Source organism: Rhodamnia argentea, chromosome 6 (assembly GCF_020921035.1).
Source record: "Rhodamnia argentea isolate NSW1041297 chromosome 6, ASM2092103v1, whole genome shotgun sequence".
NCBI classification, from domain to species: domain Eukaryota; kingdom Viridiplantae; phylum Streptophyta; class Magnoliopsida; order Myrtales; family Myrtaceae; genus Rhodamnia; species Rhodamnia argentea.
The window spans coordinates 31,215,423-31,231,981 of record NC_063155.1 but is presented as its reverse complement, the minus strand read 5'-3'; the positions used below and the strand labels follow the sequence as shown (position 1 = coordinate 31,231,981).

The 16,559-nt window shown below is 39.8% G+C and overlaps 3 protein-coding genes, 1 long non-coding RNA gene and 1 other non-coding gene across 5 annotated transcripts; 3 read left to right on the top strand and 2 right to left on the bottom strand.

Annotated features, from left to right (window-relative positions):
- Positions 1 to 359: 359 nt before the first annotated feature.
- LOC115746045 (paramyosin) lies at positions 360 to 5,590 on the bottom strand. The gene is made up of 15 exons (XM_030681752.2): positions 5,430 to 5,590; positions 5,218 to 5,308; positions 5,056 to 5,102; positions 4,707 to 4,796; positions 4,549 to 4,602; positions 4,156 to 4,233; positions 4,002 to 4,070; positions 3,773 to 3,928; positions 3,561 to 3,687; positions 3,401 to 3,441; positions 3,119 to 3,208; positions 2,918 to 3,022; positions 1,245 to 1,433; positions 886 to 995; positions 360 to 744 (listed from the first exon to the last, which is right to left on the bottom strand). Exons 1-15 carry the CDS (start codon positions 5,478 to 5,480, stop codon positions 669 to 671), a joined length of 1,374 nt encoding a protein of 457 aa, XP_030537612.1. The 5' UTR covers positions 5,481 to 5,590; the 3' UTR covers positions 360 to 668.
- Positions 5,591 to 5,646: 56 nt separating this feature from the next.
- Positions 5,647 to 6,781, top strand: LOC125315372. The gene is made up of 2 exons (XR_007198606.1): positions 5,647 to 5,757; positions 5,814 to 6,781. It is a non-coding gene; the product is annotated as an uncharacterized LOC125315372 (long non-coding RNA).
- TRNAV-CAC lies at positions 5,657 to 5,730 on the top strand. The gene has a single exon. It is a non-coding gene; the product is annotated as a tRNA-Val (tRNA).
- A 187-nt stretch (positions 6,782 to 6,968) lies between the features above and the next one.
- On the bottom strand, positions 6,969 to 9,681 carry LOC115746050 (tropinone reductase homolog At5g06060-like). The gene is made up of 5 exons (XM_030681761.2): positions 9,193 to 9,681; positions 8,888 to 9,095; positions 7,995 to 8,211; positions 7,788 to 7,894; positions 6,969 to 7,481 (listed from the first exon to the last, which is right to left on the bottom strand). Exons 1-5 carry the CDS (start codon positions 9,453 to 9,455, stop codon positions 7,293 to 7,295), a joined length of 984 nt encoding a protein of 327 aa, XP_030537621.1. The 5' UTR covers positions 9,456 to 9,681; the 3' UTR covers positions 6,969 to 7,292.
- A 3,242-nt stretch (positions 9,682 to 12,923) lies between these two features.
- Positions 12,924 to 13,484, top strand: LOC115746077 (transcriptional regulator TAC1-like). Its single transcript, XM_030681800.1, has one exon. The coding sequence runs from the start codon at positions 12,924 to 12,926 to the stop codon at positions 13,482 to 13,484; it is 561 nt and encodes a 186-aa protein (XP_030537660.1).
- Positions 13,485 to 16,559: the final 3,075 nt, after the last annotated feature.

Genomic DNA, 16,559 nt, shown 5'->3' with positions numbered 1-16,559 from the left:
TCTAGGTTGGGTTTATCTTCGTTGGGGCTCAATCTTCAGAAACAGAATCCGTGGTTGATTCTAATTTCAGCCGCCATTTCCTTTTGGAGAATTGACCGTTTGTCCCAAGCGAAGGACTTGCATGTCGGCAATCTTTTTGTTCCAATCTCTAGAAAACCAATTAGAAGCGCGGTTTCATATAATTTCAAAGATTTGTCGTCATGCGGTCTCAAAATGAACAACGTAGATGTAGGATGTTTTTCGATCATAACAAAATGTCCCAATTCTATGTTTTCAACTGGCGTGCAATTGCGCACATCCCTACCTCCCAAGAGCCTTGTCTCTCGTGTACCGCGAAAATGCAGTCGAATGACTAATGGTTACAGAACCAACGCGATTTTACGATTGAACCATACACATTTATATAAGTTTAAAGGTTAGGTCACACGACGTTCTCACGAGCAAAGCAGGAAACCAGCATAGATGTCAAAGGAAAATCAATACATAAACTAAACTCTTCCAGCTGCCAGGGTTCAAACCTCCCCTCTTGATAATGGAAAAAACTAGTCAATAAAGATAACTATAAAAAAAATGCAACCACGTATATGTAAAGTTGATCAATGAGCTGGTCCTAGGCATTTTCACCAAAATTTGGTCCTAATAGTACACTGATTATAAATTTTTGCTTTTCACTGCACAGTCACAGAGCCATCTTGTTTCATTTTGATGAGGCTGCTCTCAATATTCCGCAGGACTGGTTTATAGCTGCAATGGTATTTTGGAAATCAGTCAGCATCTTATCCTAGAATTAGGCAGGAAAAATTTATCATGTAGCTTGCAGAGTAGAATGGAAAAATTAGGACTAGGGAATTTGATATCAAGAGAACAGGGGAGCGAACATCTCACAGGCGTGCAAGACCATTGTATGCTTGTGTAGCTTGCTGAAGTCGTGCAGAGAGCTGCATGATCTCTGCCGATAGTGCTTCTGCTCTTGTCTGCTCTTTTGCAAGTTGGCCCTTGGGAAATAGAAGGACATTGCACTTATTAACAAGATGCTCCAAGGTAGTGTATTTAAAACTACACGACAGAAGTTGAGGAAGTTATGCCTGAGCTTTGTTCATAAAACGCAATTTTCAACTTTCAAGGCCTTTGATTTACAAGAAAAGTGAGCATCTTTAGTTGAACTGAACAGTCCAACAAGTCACCAAGAGTTCAATTCTATTCATGGCGGAGTACAGTATACAAAACCATAGACAAGGACAAACCTTTAGAGAGAGAATTTCGGACATATATGCTGGTGGCTTCGAACTTATCTCCTTGACCCCATCTCCATGAGATTCCACTATACCTTTTAGCGCCTCCCTCTCATTAATAGACAGCAGACTGGCCTGATCTGCTCTTAATCTATCTATAACACCTCGGAGCTCCTCATTTTGCTTAAGACAATCTTTCACCTGCAAGCAAACTCATTAGGGGCACTTACAGATACGAAAGAAACATCAAAACAATGATGAGAAAGAAATTACTATAGCTCTGTCAAATTCCAGGAAAAAATATGGCATGTAAAATGGTGTACCTGCTATAAGGTCCTAATTAGCTCCCAATTTAAAGTAATTTAAATCAATCTGCATTTGAAGTATGTGGTAACTGGTAGCTAAGCAGATATTTAAGCCTGGGCAATAACTTCAATTGTGAAAATCCAATAAGCAGAGCCGATAACAGCCATGGGCCAAAATCAGAAGGGCATCCAGGAGTTTGGAGACCTTACTGGATACCAAAATATAAACTACACAAGTCACCGCGCAAATCCGCAACCATAGTTGTTCAATCAAAATACGTATTGTGATCGAAATCTTATATTTATCAATTGTGAATTGAGAATCGAATCGAATTGTAAGTTTTGATATGTACCCCAAAGTTTGGATTCTGTGTCCTTGGCATTTAGAAACTATGTGCAGAATATTAGAATATATGAAGTATGAGTAAGATGTAAGGCACAAATCTTTATACACCATTTGATTATTGCATTAGAAAGTTCACAGTATTTACTTCAACTATACCATAACTATCCAAATACCGTGTACATCATAGTATACTATGGACGTTAGACCACTTAATAGGCAAGCAAACCTAGAAAAAATTGAACCCCTGAACCCTTGAATCGGCACATACGCATCGAACAGATTCACCAGTGAATAGACAGATTTACTTCGATTTAGGAGATCATTGATTCCGATTAGGAATGTATCTCTTGGAACCAAATTGATTCGTCGAATCTTTCGCAACACCTTCAGAATAAAAATTCTCTATATTGTAGTTGTAAAATGAAACACATCACTAATAGTCGGGGCAAACTTCGACTTATTAAAAAAAAAAAATAAAACTATCTTGGAACATAGCATTCCAAAATACTTGCATATCAAGCAATAAAAACTTGAACACGTGGAACTTCGTATCGTATTTTCCATGACCAAGTGGTGCATGAAATTCAATAACTCCAAGGGTAGAGAAAATTGGTTGTTCATGACAAACAGCAAGACGTAGCTCCTTCATGACTTCTTGATGAAGAGATGATTCATTAAGATCAAGTAATACTGCTAAATAACGCCTTGTCCACTCAGCAAACAAACATACAGAAAAAAGAGACACAAAGATCATAGCTGCGTAACATTTGTGTATGTCAAGTCTCACTAATTTGGAAACGTAGAATATCTCCTTTTTGCCAGTTCTCAACTCAGTATTTCCCTTTTAGGTAAAATCTATTAAATAACACCTTGTCCACTCAGCAAACAAACATACAGAAAAAAGAGACACAAAGATCATAGCTGCGTAACATTTGTGTATGTCACGTCTCACTAATTTGGAAACGTAGAATATCTCCTTTTTGCCAGTTCTCAACTCAGTATTTCCCTTTTAGGTAAAATCTATTAATAATTACCTGATTTTCCCAGAGCACTACTGTACTCATTGCCTCTTGATAAGACGAGGTAAGGTTGGAATTCTCCTCAAAGAGTCTTTCTATCTCTGAAGATTGGGAATCAATCTGCACCAAAATTTATGTAAAAACCATATATTAAGCCATCAAATGCCAAAATGTGCCCTTTAATGGCTTGGGAGAAAGAAAAAGAAGCAAGGCTACCTCTATAAGAAGTTTCTGCCTACTATTTTCCAGCCTCTCAACTGCCACAGCCATATCGTGCAACTGCTTTTCTGATTTCTCCTTATCCTCCTGCAGAATATACCGAACAAGGAATAAAATGCCCCGTAGTATGACATGATGATCAACTTATATAGTTGCCTGGTGCCGACCATCAAAAAGTTGCAAAACAAATACCAGCAAGCACTTTAAAATCAACAGCAAGTACCATTCAGATTTTCATCCATGAAGGACAGCATATAAGTAAAGCATTAAACAAATTACCACTGACATTGCTTCATGAACCACGTTCTCTAGAGCTTTCTCTGAAATGCAGAGCCGAGACAAATGATGAGAAAAAGTTCAACCTTTTAACTGGTAAAGACAGCATAAGGCATCAAAATTACTTGTTCCCCCGCCAGACAATATTAAAAAAATCTCATACCAGAAGGTTCTTTAGACAGAGCAGCCAATTTCTCTTCTAATGTTTGCTTTTCAGACATGAGTTCAGAAGTTCGAGCTTGCTCGTCCACATATCGTTGCCTCTCTAATTGCCTCAATGTAGATTCTTGCTATTTCATAAGCCCAACACAAACTAGTAAAAAGACCGGACGAAACAAAGGGGTGTGGCCAAATACTATTATACAAATAACCAACCTGGAGCTCATCTTTTAGCCTACTCAGCTCCTTTTCCAAGGCCTGCAAGTGGTTAAAAGAGTTGTCCATAGAGGGTATTCCACCAAACTGATCCCTGTTTGCTTGTTGCTGTATTGAGTTGAGTTCTGCTCTCAAAGCTGCTGCATCTTCCTCCGCCTATGGCAACATACTGATAAAGATAGGAAATTCGAAATGCTTTCACATATTCAAAAACAATTTGTCCGCTTACTCGATACTGCTCTTCTTCGGCTTCCTTCAGACGTTTCTTAAGTGTTCGAAGCTGGGTTGAAAGATCCTCCTACACTAGATCACAACTGAAACATGAAAAACATAGACAGCAAAAGATGGAATTTGTAAAATGAAGAGATACTAAGTTAAAATACCCGTGCAACAACTGCTGCATCCTTCTCCATAGCGACATCCCTGAAAGCTTTTCTCAAAGAAGGTACTGTGTTCTGTTCCTGAAATTTTTCCAAAAGATGGGTCAAAGGATCTGTCATGAGCCTTAGCGAATATTTGGCATTAAGGGCAGACGGAGGATAGTGAATAATTAGAAAGAGAAGCAGAGAAGAATCACCGAAAAATTTTCAGGTGAAAGCTTTGTGGTTCACAATGTTCTCAAAAATGCAAAATTTTTACATGTCAATGAGTGTGGTCACTTCATGTAGATAAGATAGAAGCAGTACAGCTAAGATGACCAACTTTTCATCAAAATGTAATCAGAATTTGCAGACATTGTTAGCTAACACAAAAACCAGATAATGTATACTTCTTACCAGATCATTTAAACGCTTAAGCAGGGTAGCATTCTCAACTTCCTTTGCTTGAAGCTGTAAAAAAACAAAGATAAACTCACGTAGAATTGGCGTTGCCCCCTTCTTTTGCTTACATTAAGGTTAAGCAATCACCAAGGAAAAGAACAGGATTAGTTTACCTGCGATGCAAATCTTCTGTTTTCATCCTCCAATTCTAGATTCATTTTCTGAAAGTCCTTCAGCTGAGAAACTAAGCTGCTAACATCGGACTGCCCTTGCAGTTTACAATAAGCATGAGGTCTTTCAATAATAGCAAACCCAAACGTATAGAATCACATGAATTATCCTAACTGGTACAAAAACAAAAGTGCACAATTTCGCTTTACATTCCACAGTTCAAACCTCATATCATTTGCCAAAGCGAAAGGCGTTGAGCAGACACGATATGCAAATGGAAATCAACAGTCCAACGGCAAAGGACTTTCAAGAAACAATATAAGACCTAAAAGAAATGGTATATAACCTAACCTCCGAGAGTCGATTTCCACTCTCCGATTTTCTCATCCCTTCAGTACCTACGGCAGATAGAACACACGAAAAAATATAATTAGCTCACCCACCCAAAGAAAAAAGCAAGCGATCGATCCGGGATTGGAGGAATGCGCGGAAAATGAAGAATGATCAACCAACCATTGGAGCTGGAAGAAGCTTTGGCGAGATCTGGACCCGAGGGAGCCCTGCTCAATCTCTCCGCCGCTCTTTTCTGGCGAATCTCCTCCAACTGCGACGATCCCGAGTTCGAAACACAACAACCAGGAAGGTATTAGGTCACCATACCAATGGAAAACATCAAACGAGGAAACGGAATTGTCAGGAAGTGGGGAAATCCGAGCATCTCGTACCGTTCGTCGACCGAGAGAAGCATGACGCGCGTCCGTGTTGGAGGACGACATCCACCTCTAGCTCGAACTGCAGAATTGCCTCTTCGTCCTTCCTCTACGATGGATCGACGCAAGCAATTTTGAATTCAAAAATTTCAGAAGAAGAGAAGGTAAAGAAGAATCGACGGGACATTGAATTCCAAATAAAACCGATTATCATTTATAAGATGATTAAAACAACATCAATTGTCTGGGTGGTGTAGTCGGTTATCACGCTAGTCTCACACACTAGAGGTCCCCGGTTCGAACCCGGGCTCAGACATTTTTCCTTCTTATTTTCTATCTTTACGTGTTTTTCTTTTCTCCAGCTTTCTTTTTGAAAAAGCAGAAGCTTAGGAGGGAAAGTTGCTAACTGTAACACGGCAATCCCCCCGTGACTCAAGCGATTATTCTTGTCGTGTCTTTTGATTGGTTTAACATAAATCATGGGATTTTCACATTTGATTGATGTTGTAATGTGACCCCTGCTTCCTTAGGAAGGAATCGCTCTCCAGGAAAAAGCCAGTTTCCATCACTCCTTATTCCTACCCACCATGTGTTCCTGCCTTTCGATTGCACCTTTTCAATAAAGAAAACGTGTGAAGGAGATTTAGAAAAGGTTTAAGGAAGGAGGCCCAATTATTGGAGCAGAACAGAAGCCCGCCCTTTTGTTTTTTTTTACTTCTTCAAATCTATTTAGACAGCTTCCAAACCCACTGGAGTTGGCAGGGCAAAGGTAAGTCCCAAGACCAAGAGCACAGGGCATTAGGCAAACTGTCATCTGTTTTTGCTCTGATGAGGTTGAGGAAACTCTGTTTCTGCATAGCAGATCCTAGGGATGGAGAGGACAAGCGCGAGGAGCCGCGCGGCAAGCCTCGCTGTCCGAAGGCTCACCGTGGAGGTAAAAGCCAAGGGCTTGGCGTTACGGCATCTAATGAGCAGGGTGCCGATGGCCATGGATCCAGCACCAATGATGGCGGCGCGACCGCTTTGATGGTGGGCATAGCCTATGCCTCTTCAACCTTGGTCGTTAGTGAAGGTGTCGGTTCCCACGGTCTTGGAGAAGTTGGAAGCGGCGGCGATGGCAGCAGCGGCGATGGCGGTGGATGACAGGCTTCAGTGTGTGACTCAGTTGTTTCCGCATGATCTCTATGGTTGTTTTTGCTTATTTCCAAAGAATTTGGGAGTTCAGAGGCATTTCACTTGTCTACACCAGTGGATTGTATTTAACTTGTCTTTGTAAGCTGTGTATTAGGACTTTTATCATCAATAGGGATCGTTGGTATTGCCTTTCCTCCTATGTGATTATTGTTTTGATACTCGGGACTTCGTGCTCTGATTCCAATTGCCATCCTTTCACCCTATTACTGCTGTTATTTTACCTAGTGGTATCATTATCAAACTGTTGAGAGCTGGGTTCTTTTAGTCAGGTTCCATATCTGATACAATTGGTTTTTCCAAGACTGGTTCGACCGGTTTGTATTGCCTAATTGTCATAATCATCAGTTGATAGGATCTAGTTTTAAGAACATACATTTGACTTAAGACCTGTGAAACGATAATAACATGAAAGAGGCAATCGAATCAACAATCTACCAAAGACAAAAGTGCAACTGCATTGCAGTAATACAGGGCCAGTATGAACCCGGATCGATAAACTGGCTGGAAGCTGCCATACCTCAAGTTTGGCTCCAAGACCACTGAAACTTATCAAATCAACTTCTAAACAAAGGATTGTAAATTTTTGGTGAGTGGAGTAAGCACACATGTTTAAAAAAAAAAAAAAAAGAGTAACAAAGACAGGATGATAACTGTCACACAGCACAACATGTGAATACTTCGGATCTAATCGTGTCTTGGGTAGAATCCGTTCACGGACATCCCCCCGTCCACGCAAATAATCTGGCCGGTAATGTACGATGATGCAGGCAAGCAAAGAAATGCCACCAGAGATGACACATCCTTTGGATCACCCAGGCGACGGAGTGGTGTACAAGAGTACACCTCTTCCAGATAATCCTTATTGCTGAGCACCTTCCACAAAAGAAAAAAAAAATGCCGAATTCAATCAATCTCTTCCTACATTCCTATGTAGAAGAGGATTGGTGCGTTTGCCAGTGCAAGGAATACTATAGTATGGTGCAGAAGCTATTTTTTTACTACACCAACATTGGTGCATCGATGTAGAGATCTCAGTTTTTGCATATGCACAAGACGACTGGATCCTAGCTTGCTCAACCATAATAAAATTCTTGCAATTTGCATGACAGAAAAAACCACACTCTTTAGCGGCGGTAGGCGATAGATGAATCAAGTGCATAACGGAGAAAGAGATCTTACTTGCTCCACCATAGGAGTATTGATGTACCAAGGTGCAACAGCATTGCTCCTTATGTTGTCTACAGCCCACTCACAAGCCAGACTTTTGGTAAGTTGATTAATTGCCCCTGCAAGTGCACAACAGGGACCATGGCATAAATCCCCGATAAACTTCATGCTTGCAGCTTGAGAGGAAAATGCTCTAAATTTAAGCTGTGCTGTGGTAACCTTTGGTTGCCCCATGAACAGACATGGATTTTAAAGAAACAAATCCAGAAACAGAGGATGTGAAGACAACACTTCCCAGCCCCGATGCTTTTAGCAATGGATGAGCAAGTTGGCACAAATGGAACATGGACTCGAAATTCGTAGCCATAAGAAGAGTAAATTCTTCAGCCGTGAAGTCCACGGCTGGTTTCCTTATGTTGGTGCCCACATTATTTACCTGCAAACTGTTAGAATATATTTCAAATATTTTAATATGGGCTTTATTAATTGTTATTGTGAATATAATTTGGTCTAATAAAGATAGATAAATCCTAATTCAAATTTGATATGGGACTGGATAAGTATGGGCCGAGATAAGCTTTATCTGTAATGAGAGGATAATGTTTCAATCTCTATAAATAGAGCTCAAGTCCCTCCTCTAAACCCCGATGTCCACACAACCTCACATCAAGAGTCGTCGGTAACGATACGTGAGGGGGCCGTCTCATTGAAGCCAGTGTTAAAGGGGGTTCATAGAGGAGAAGTTCTTGAGCAACGGATCGTCGCAAATTCCGCATCAAGAACGATGGATCCGAAACAAGGTGCGTCAATGCTTCTACTTTATGAATCTATAATTTGTGTATCTAAACGTGATTATCTTGGGTCGTTGCATAAGGGTATAAATCGCAGCTTATACAAACCTCCATCAAGAGCTCAAACTTCAATATTTTCGGTGGGATCTAAAATTGACTGAAGTTTCTGGACTGCAAACTTTCGTTCGTTCTATACAAGCTTCAGTACTAATAGACTTGAACATTCAAAGCAATCTCGAAGCTTCGAAATGAATTTTAAATGCCGAACGAATTATGAGAAGAAAAGGAACAAGAATTGGAACAGTGGGGAAAGATGATTACAAGAATGTTGAGCTTCCCATGAAACACAGAAGAGACAGTGCCCATCAGTTTCTCCCTCTCTTCCCTGATAGAAACATCACAAACCGACCCCGTAACTTCATAGCCGCCAGCGGCCCACTCTTTCAAGCATCTCTCAAGCTCATTCAGGTCTCGAGAGCAAGTGTGCACTCTCGCCCCAAAGCCCACCAACTCCGTCACAATCGCATTCCTGAACGTCCAATCCTCGTTCGAATTTTAAACCAACAACTCGTCGAACGTTTCAAAGTGCATCGCCATTCGAAAGCAAGTTAAATGATTATACTTACCCGATACCGCGAGTCCCGCCGGTCACGAGGGTGGTCATTCCTCGAAGAGACCATCTGTTGTCGAGTCTCGGGCCAGTGGTAGTGCCGGCGCTCGGGAGCGAGTTGGTTATGGAGCGAAAGGAGTGTTTTTTACGGGAGCAATGCAGCGAGTTTATGTCGAGGGCGGTTTGACGGGTAAAGAGAGTGGGTCTGAGAGAGAGTTGGGGTTTGGGAAAGAGAGGGAGTGAAGAGGGAGGACAGTGCGGACCAAGTGTTTGAAACATGTCCGAGCCGAGTGGAATGCTCGTGCTCCCTCTCGTGGATTCTTACCCTTCTTCTTTTTCGATAGCGTGGATTCTCATTGGGCCATAAAGGCGATGGTAAACTCGACTCGCGCACCACACCTGAAGCCTCGACTCTGGAAACTCCTCCATGGCTCAAATTTTCACCTCCTCGCGTGAGCCCATCACCGTAACTCCATCGTAGGTCCCAAGGAGTACCATGGCTTCACCAGTTCCAAGCACGGTAACCACATAAAAAAGACGGTTTGCACTTGCCACTTTCACCTTCACCATGACACAGCTACCACTCTAGGTGATAATTTCATCACCTCGGTTAACTAGGTTGTCCTGCAATAGACACGTGTAGGAGTGAGCAAACTAATAGGATTCAACCGGAAACTGCCCGGACCGAACTAAATGATCTAGTTCTAAGCGGTTCTCTATTTCAATAAATCGAAATCGATGAATATCGATGCGGTTGTAGATGTAGACCCATTTATCGGACCAGATCGATACACACACACACACACACACACACATATATATATATATATATATATATGTTAATTTATGTTTAAAAAGGCTCTTACTTTGAAGAAGTAATATTCTTTGAAGGCATTACCTCACGTATACTTATTAATTTTGCTCGCTTAATGAGAACTGTCGTGCTTCATTGAGATTAATTCATCGAACTCTACTCTTCTCTACCAAAATCAGAGTCGATGGATGATATGTTAAAAAAAAGATGTCACGGTGTTTCTGTGAACGGAAGAGATATTTGTTTGTCTTAACTATTCAAGTTGGATAATGTATCAATTGCTCAATGAATCAACCCTTAGCTCTCTCATTTTCAGTTTCCTTGAGTTAGTCAAATCATAGCACACTAAATCATGTATCGCTTTCACATTTTTAAGACAATTGGACGTTTGTAATATTGGGCCTTGCATTAAACAGACACAAAATCATGTACAATACGCGAATGCGACCAACATCAATATCTCCAACAAAGAACCTGTCAAGCCACCCGTGTGGAAGTGTTGAAAAGGGTAACGGAAACGACCATCTAGGAACTTGCATGTACAACCAATTTTCCGATTCTATGGATTCACCTGGGAGGGAAAAGTATCAAAAAAGTCATAAACATATTACGTTGGTACCAATTCAGTCTTAAATCTTTTAATTGAACCAATTTAATGATAAACCTTTTCACATGGTGCCAATTCAATCCATGTGTTAGTTTTTTGCCGTAAATTGCCGACGTGGATACTGACCGTCCTACGTGGTATAGGCAGTATTGACGTGGATATTTTTTAAATGATTTTTTATATATTTTTTAATTTTCTTCTCATTTTCTTTTTATCGGTGGCCAGCGAAGGTCACCCTTCCCGGGGTGTGAGCGGCGGCAAGATTGGCCCTCATCTTTGGCCTGCAAGATGGCCTCACCACCACTGCAAACAGAATAGGGGGACAAAAAATAGAAAGGGAAAAAAGGAAAATAAAAAATAAAAAATATATTAAAAATATTTGAAAATGTCCACGCCAGTGTTAGTCGTGCTATGTAGGACGGCCGAAGTCCGGTTTTGTGATTTTCGGCCAAAATTGACCGGATTGACCCAACCGGAATCGTATGAAAATGTCTAGGATTAAATTGGTCTAATTGAAAGATTTAGAATTGAATTAGTACCAACACAATAGGCTTAGAACTTTTTTGGTACTTTTTTCTACTCCAGGATGGTTTTAGGAACCAATGGGTGATTTTCGGTTCCTAGTTAGTGAAACCAGCCCTTCGTGGACATTTCCTGATTTCAAAGTGGAAACCAGCCCACCCTAAACGTATCACCCTTGGATACATAGTCACGTTCTCTCTCATGGAGAATTAATTGTACTAATTCCAAAGAAAATGAAAAATGAATGAATTCCTTTCGATTTAGTGAAAAGTTAATTTCACTCCATGTGTAATCTAATATATACAAATCGGAGCTAATCGATCGAGAAAATCACAATTTTAAATGAAAATGCCATCGAAACCCATCCAAAACAAGCTCAAATTCTTTTTTTTTTTTTTTGGTAAGGACAAAACAAGCTCGAATTCTTTTTCCTTTGATTTACTAAAAAAAACCATTAGTAGTGAGATACAAAACGCGAAACGGCAATAGAAGGAGAACGAATTCGCTCGAGAAAAATTTATTGTCATAATTAATCTAAAAGCTTAATCTTATAGTTTTATGCGATTCACAAATCGCCAATAACTACTTTATTAAAGTCGAGGTTAATATGTGTCCTATCTTTAGAGGAGAACATAATTGAGCAAACCCTAGCTATTGTAAATCAAGCTCATATCGTGGCGATCTTTAGGAGATGTCTCTTGACCTTCCATTTGGAAAAAAGGGCCGGTGCCTCTTCTGCTCTCCATCAGGAAATGATTTACCTTTGCCAGCTTCAATCGTTCTTATCTATATATTGCGTAATAATCTTTGATTACATGTCAATACAGAAACAATCCTATGACTTGGTCTCTGACGTGGTGTTTACCGCGTTAATCCAGGAAACAAGGCCATTAATGGGTTGTGCCGCTGCTGATGCTTGATCATATCATGGATATGTACAGCTCATAAGGACGGCCGATCTATTTGGAAAATGCTAATAGGCCTTTGATTTTTTTTCCCTTTCTTTTTCTGGAAAGACGAATGTTCTAATCTCGTCTTATTTCTTGTTTTGCCTCGGAAAAATCACTTTGCAAATATGCCTCATCTTGTCCATGGATAGAGACTTAGGGTTTCTGGTTTTATTCCCCATTGTCCTTGCACTAAACCCGTATTATGCACTAAAGGAAATTCTTCGAAGTACTATGCTGATGATAGAGTTAGTATCTTTTTGAGTTGGATCGAGCGACGGTTATAGGATTATGGAAACTGAAGTTATTCGATACGTTCCGAATTTGTCAAGCTCGATGTTATTTAATCACACATGCCGCCATCATAAGGATCATAGCCTTTTGGTTCAAAGACAGGTAACTCTCCTCAAATGGGTGTATAGGAGTTTCCTAAACATTCCATAATCCAACTCATGTCGAACGTAGTTATTTCCAAATTCTAACACTTGCCCATCAGCGTACGAGAACAGTTGTTCTTGGCCTGTACACAAAAGTTCTAGAAATTAAGCCTAGTCTATATAATAAAGAAAATTCTAACACGTACGCAAAATTCATAATAAAGAAAAGCTATATTAAGCTTAGTCTCCGGAACTAGCTTGACCCTTTTCCCTATCATGACTATATAATCCATGATGATCGTTTTAACATTGATTTAATTACTGTTAGGCATCAAAATCGCTCTCCAAAGCGCCCCCTCCCCCAAAAAAAAAAAAAAAAAAGGGAAAAGATCAAGGCCTCTCTACACAAATTTCTGTCTCACTCTCTCTCTCTCTGTAGCAGCCTGCAGTTGACCACCCTCTCTCTCTCTGTCTGATACTATGGACAGTGATCACCATGAGCCTGCACAAGAAGATTCTGATAAAGCGATTTCCAAGAACAAAGAACAGCAAGGCTCAAGCCAGGTTAGATCCTATGAGTGCATATTCTGCAAGAGGGGCTTCTCAAATGCGCAAGCCCTAGGAGGTCACATGAACATCCACCGAAAAGACAAAGCCAAGCTCAAGCAATCCTCCACGACTTCGTCGTACTCTGCGGGTTCGACTGTCCAGCCACTGCCGCAGACGCCATCTTTGGATGCTAAGTTCACTGGGAATTCAGATACGAGCAAAGCATCTTGGCCTTGGGTTCCTCGGCGGGAAGGCGAGAAGGAGAGTCGCAAGAAGGATGATTATTCCCAGGTTGGTGGAGTTCAACAATTACCCTTGTTTTCCGAAACACCGTCCTCGACGAAGGATCACGATCAAGGACAAAATATTCAAACTTCGGAGAAGGGTAAACCGGGCGGCGATAGCTCCTCCAGGTCTGCTTCAGAACTAGACCTCGAGCTCAGGCTGGGACCAGAACCTCAAGAACCGAAGGGTACTAAAAAGTTCTTCTGAAAAATCGGATTACTAAGGTTAATTGCCAAGTCTTTTTCATCATCCTCCATCTTGAACCTGATTGTGTTTCCATGTGCTTTCCTTGATTTCGGATATCATTGTACGTAGCTAGCTGTATATGCAGACTTCTACCGATTGTTTTACCGATATTGCCAGTGATCGAATTTCGTTAGAACTTTATGTTACCTGGTGTTTCATTTAGTGTGAATGAGAAATATTCTTTAATTGGTTTTATATCTCTTCTGGGCTTCTTCCATAAACCATTTCTTCTTGCATGGACTCTCCATTCTATCTTCTTCGATCTGTTGATGGTTTTCTTTTCTGGCTTCATATGATTTGGATGATCATAATCAATTTTTTGCCAGCCAACCAAGCGAAATTAATTGTTAACAAGAAATATTTCTTAATTCTTTCCATTCCCATGACAACAAGGAGTTTAATGTCGAAAGTGATTCCCTGCTGTATGAAGACAAACTTGTTCTTAGGGTTTATCAACATGCCATATAAACATATAAAAATATCATGCATTGCATTTGGCTACAATGATATTTGAAGCCAATTATGCAAAATTGGCCAGCTAGTGTGTACTCCTTTGGGTTTTACTGATTAGATACCTGAGCATGACTTTCTTTTTGGTACTTTTGGTTGAAGCATGTAATTTCCTTTGTGAGACTGACTGTTCCAAAAACATAGTTATCATCATTCCCCTCATATACAGAAGGACATATGAATGAATTGGCCTGCATTGTCGTGCAACAATTATTCGACATCCAATTGCCACATTCTCCAATCTTGAAGATAAGGAAAAAAAAATGTCAGTAGTATTTTTTAGGTCTTACTTTAGGTAAGGTTATACTTTTGAAATTGAATTAAATTACCCAATTAAGTTCGAACGATTTCTTTTGCTTGGGGTGTATGGCTTTTAAGTTTTCATGATTGCAAAAAGAAGAGCAAAGATTCATTCGAAATGTATAATTAATTTCATACGAGAGTATATTAGATTCAACTCTCTAACTTGTACAACGTTACTTTTCGCTAAATGTTACAAAGAAGAATGAGCAGTAGCGACTTGATGAGATCCATATATTCAGTAGACTTATTTTTCATAACTTTAACCCTCTCTCATATTAAAATTCATCATGCCAATAAGATAACTCGCTATTGATTACGCATTCAACATGAATACGTCATAGTGTGATTAATTGTTTTAGTGTTCACGTTTGTTCTTACATAGGTATAAGCATGACTGTGTTTCGGATGATGTGATATTTGAACATTCAAAATGAATATGAAAGCAATGATAAGAAAGAAATTTCCATCCTCATTGATCTAAAGGAAATGTTTTGTTCTCGCACATTTGAGGATGTTTTTTAAGGAAGTTTCTCTAAAGTTATATCTGTATTTATGTATTAAGACATGCTATGTAGTCCTCGTATCACATGAACTTCCTCCCTTTCTCTACTTATCAGGTACTTATCAGTTGTAAATCACTGCTTTAAATCCCAACAATTGCTTTGAGATCGTAGTTTTCTTGTGCTGTTTTGCGTTCTACTTTCACCGGAAAAGGAAGTGGATATGTCATTGTGTTGAATGGGCTTCACATCAAAAATTTGATGAAGATGTGTGTTTGTATTTAGCATTGATATTTATCTGCAACGTTTTTCCTTCACCTCCTCCCATTTGGCCGAGCACGTTTTTCCTCGGCCTTTAACATTTGAGAATTAGGGTTGCTACCATGAATTAATAGCACGATTTCATTGATTTTTTTTTTTTGTTAAGACAATTTCATTGATTTGTTTTAGTTCACAATGAATGGAAATCATGATTTTCACAAGAAATGTTTACAGTTTAACAGTAGTAATAGGAAAAATTCCATTAGCAACACTTCTTGTGGAAATTTGATTTGCAATGGTGTACGGATTAGAGGTCCAAACTCAACTCCTCAATCTTTTGCATACATTCGTACATATTCACATCAACAACATTAATGGTTTTTCTTTCGCAGCGTTATTAGCATTATTTCCAACTGCTGAAAGAGCGTATTTGTGGCGAAAAGACTTTCTGATTCATGTTGGAGATTTTGAACTCATGGACAATGTTTGCTTGCTCCCGGTTTCATGTGAGGCCAACCAACTAAAATGTCTTTTGTATAGATTGCACTCCACAAGCCTTTTAGCTTCATGTACTAATAAGTTCATCAGGGTACTTCAAAATACACAACATTCTTGATCTTACTCGGACTATCGGATCAAAAATTGAGAAGCGCCGTGAGTCCATTGCAATGTGATGGCATTTTCTCGCGACAACCTCATCAATCTAGCTTTGTCTCTCAACATGTTCGAGTCTCTTCTGTTATCCCCCTCTTATGAATTCAGTTTGCTTATTTCTGCCTCTGTGCAATTCGATATGGAGAAAGGAAAGAAAACCAAAATGAGCAAGAAAGAAAGATGAAATTCACGGATGTAAGAAATGAAATCACCGTTCTATGAATAAACCACCACTTTTATGAGAAAGGATGCTGTGAAGAAGTATCCCGTAGTTTTGATGGATCTCAGTAGTATCAACAAAAATCCCGCTTTCGACAACGTAATTGTCTCTAGTCGAATTCTGTCGGAGATAAAATATTGCTCCAACTCGTGCAAAAGACATGAATTTGATTGAAGAAAGGATGTGAAAGACTATCCTCGCATCCGACATAGAAAAGTTCCAAGATGCAGACACGAAAACTCTGATTAAAAATTTTTCCGGAGAAAGAGACATAAATCGATGAGTCCCACACATATGCACAGTCGATGGATTGCGGGGTGGTGGTGCGCATTGTTTGTCTCCTTTATTTGATGTACATCGAACTTCTGATTTAAGTTTTCACGGGAAGACAAGACGAGGACTCTTATTTCCCTTGGCATATGATTTTTTCGAAACTGAGCGAAAATCCATACTAGGGTTTCAAGTTGTAATTATGGTTGACCTATGCTCAGTTTGATAAATTCAATTGTTCATTTGACTGTGGTTTGTTGAGTCTGTGAAGTCCAGTGGATTTAATTTTTTCCCCTGGACTTTTGCCATGACTATGTG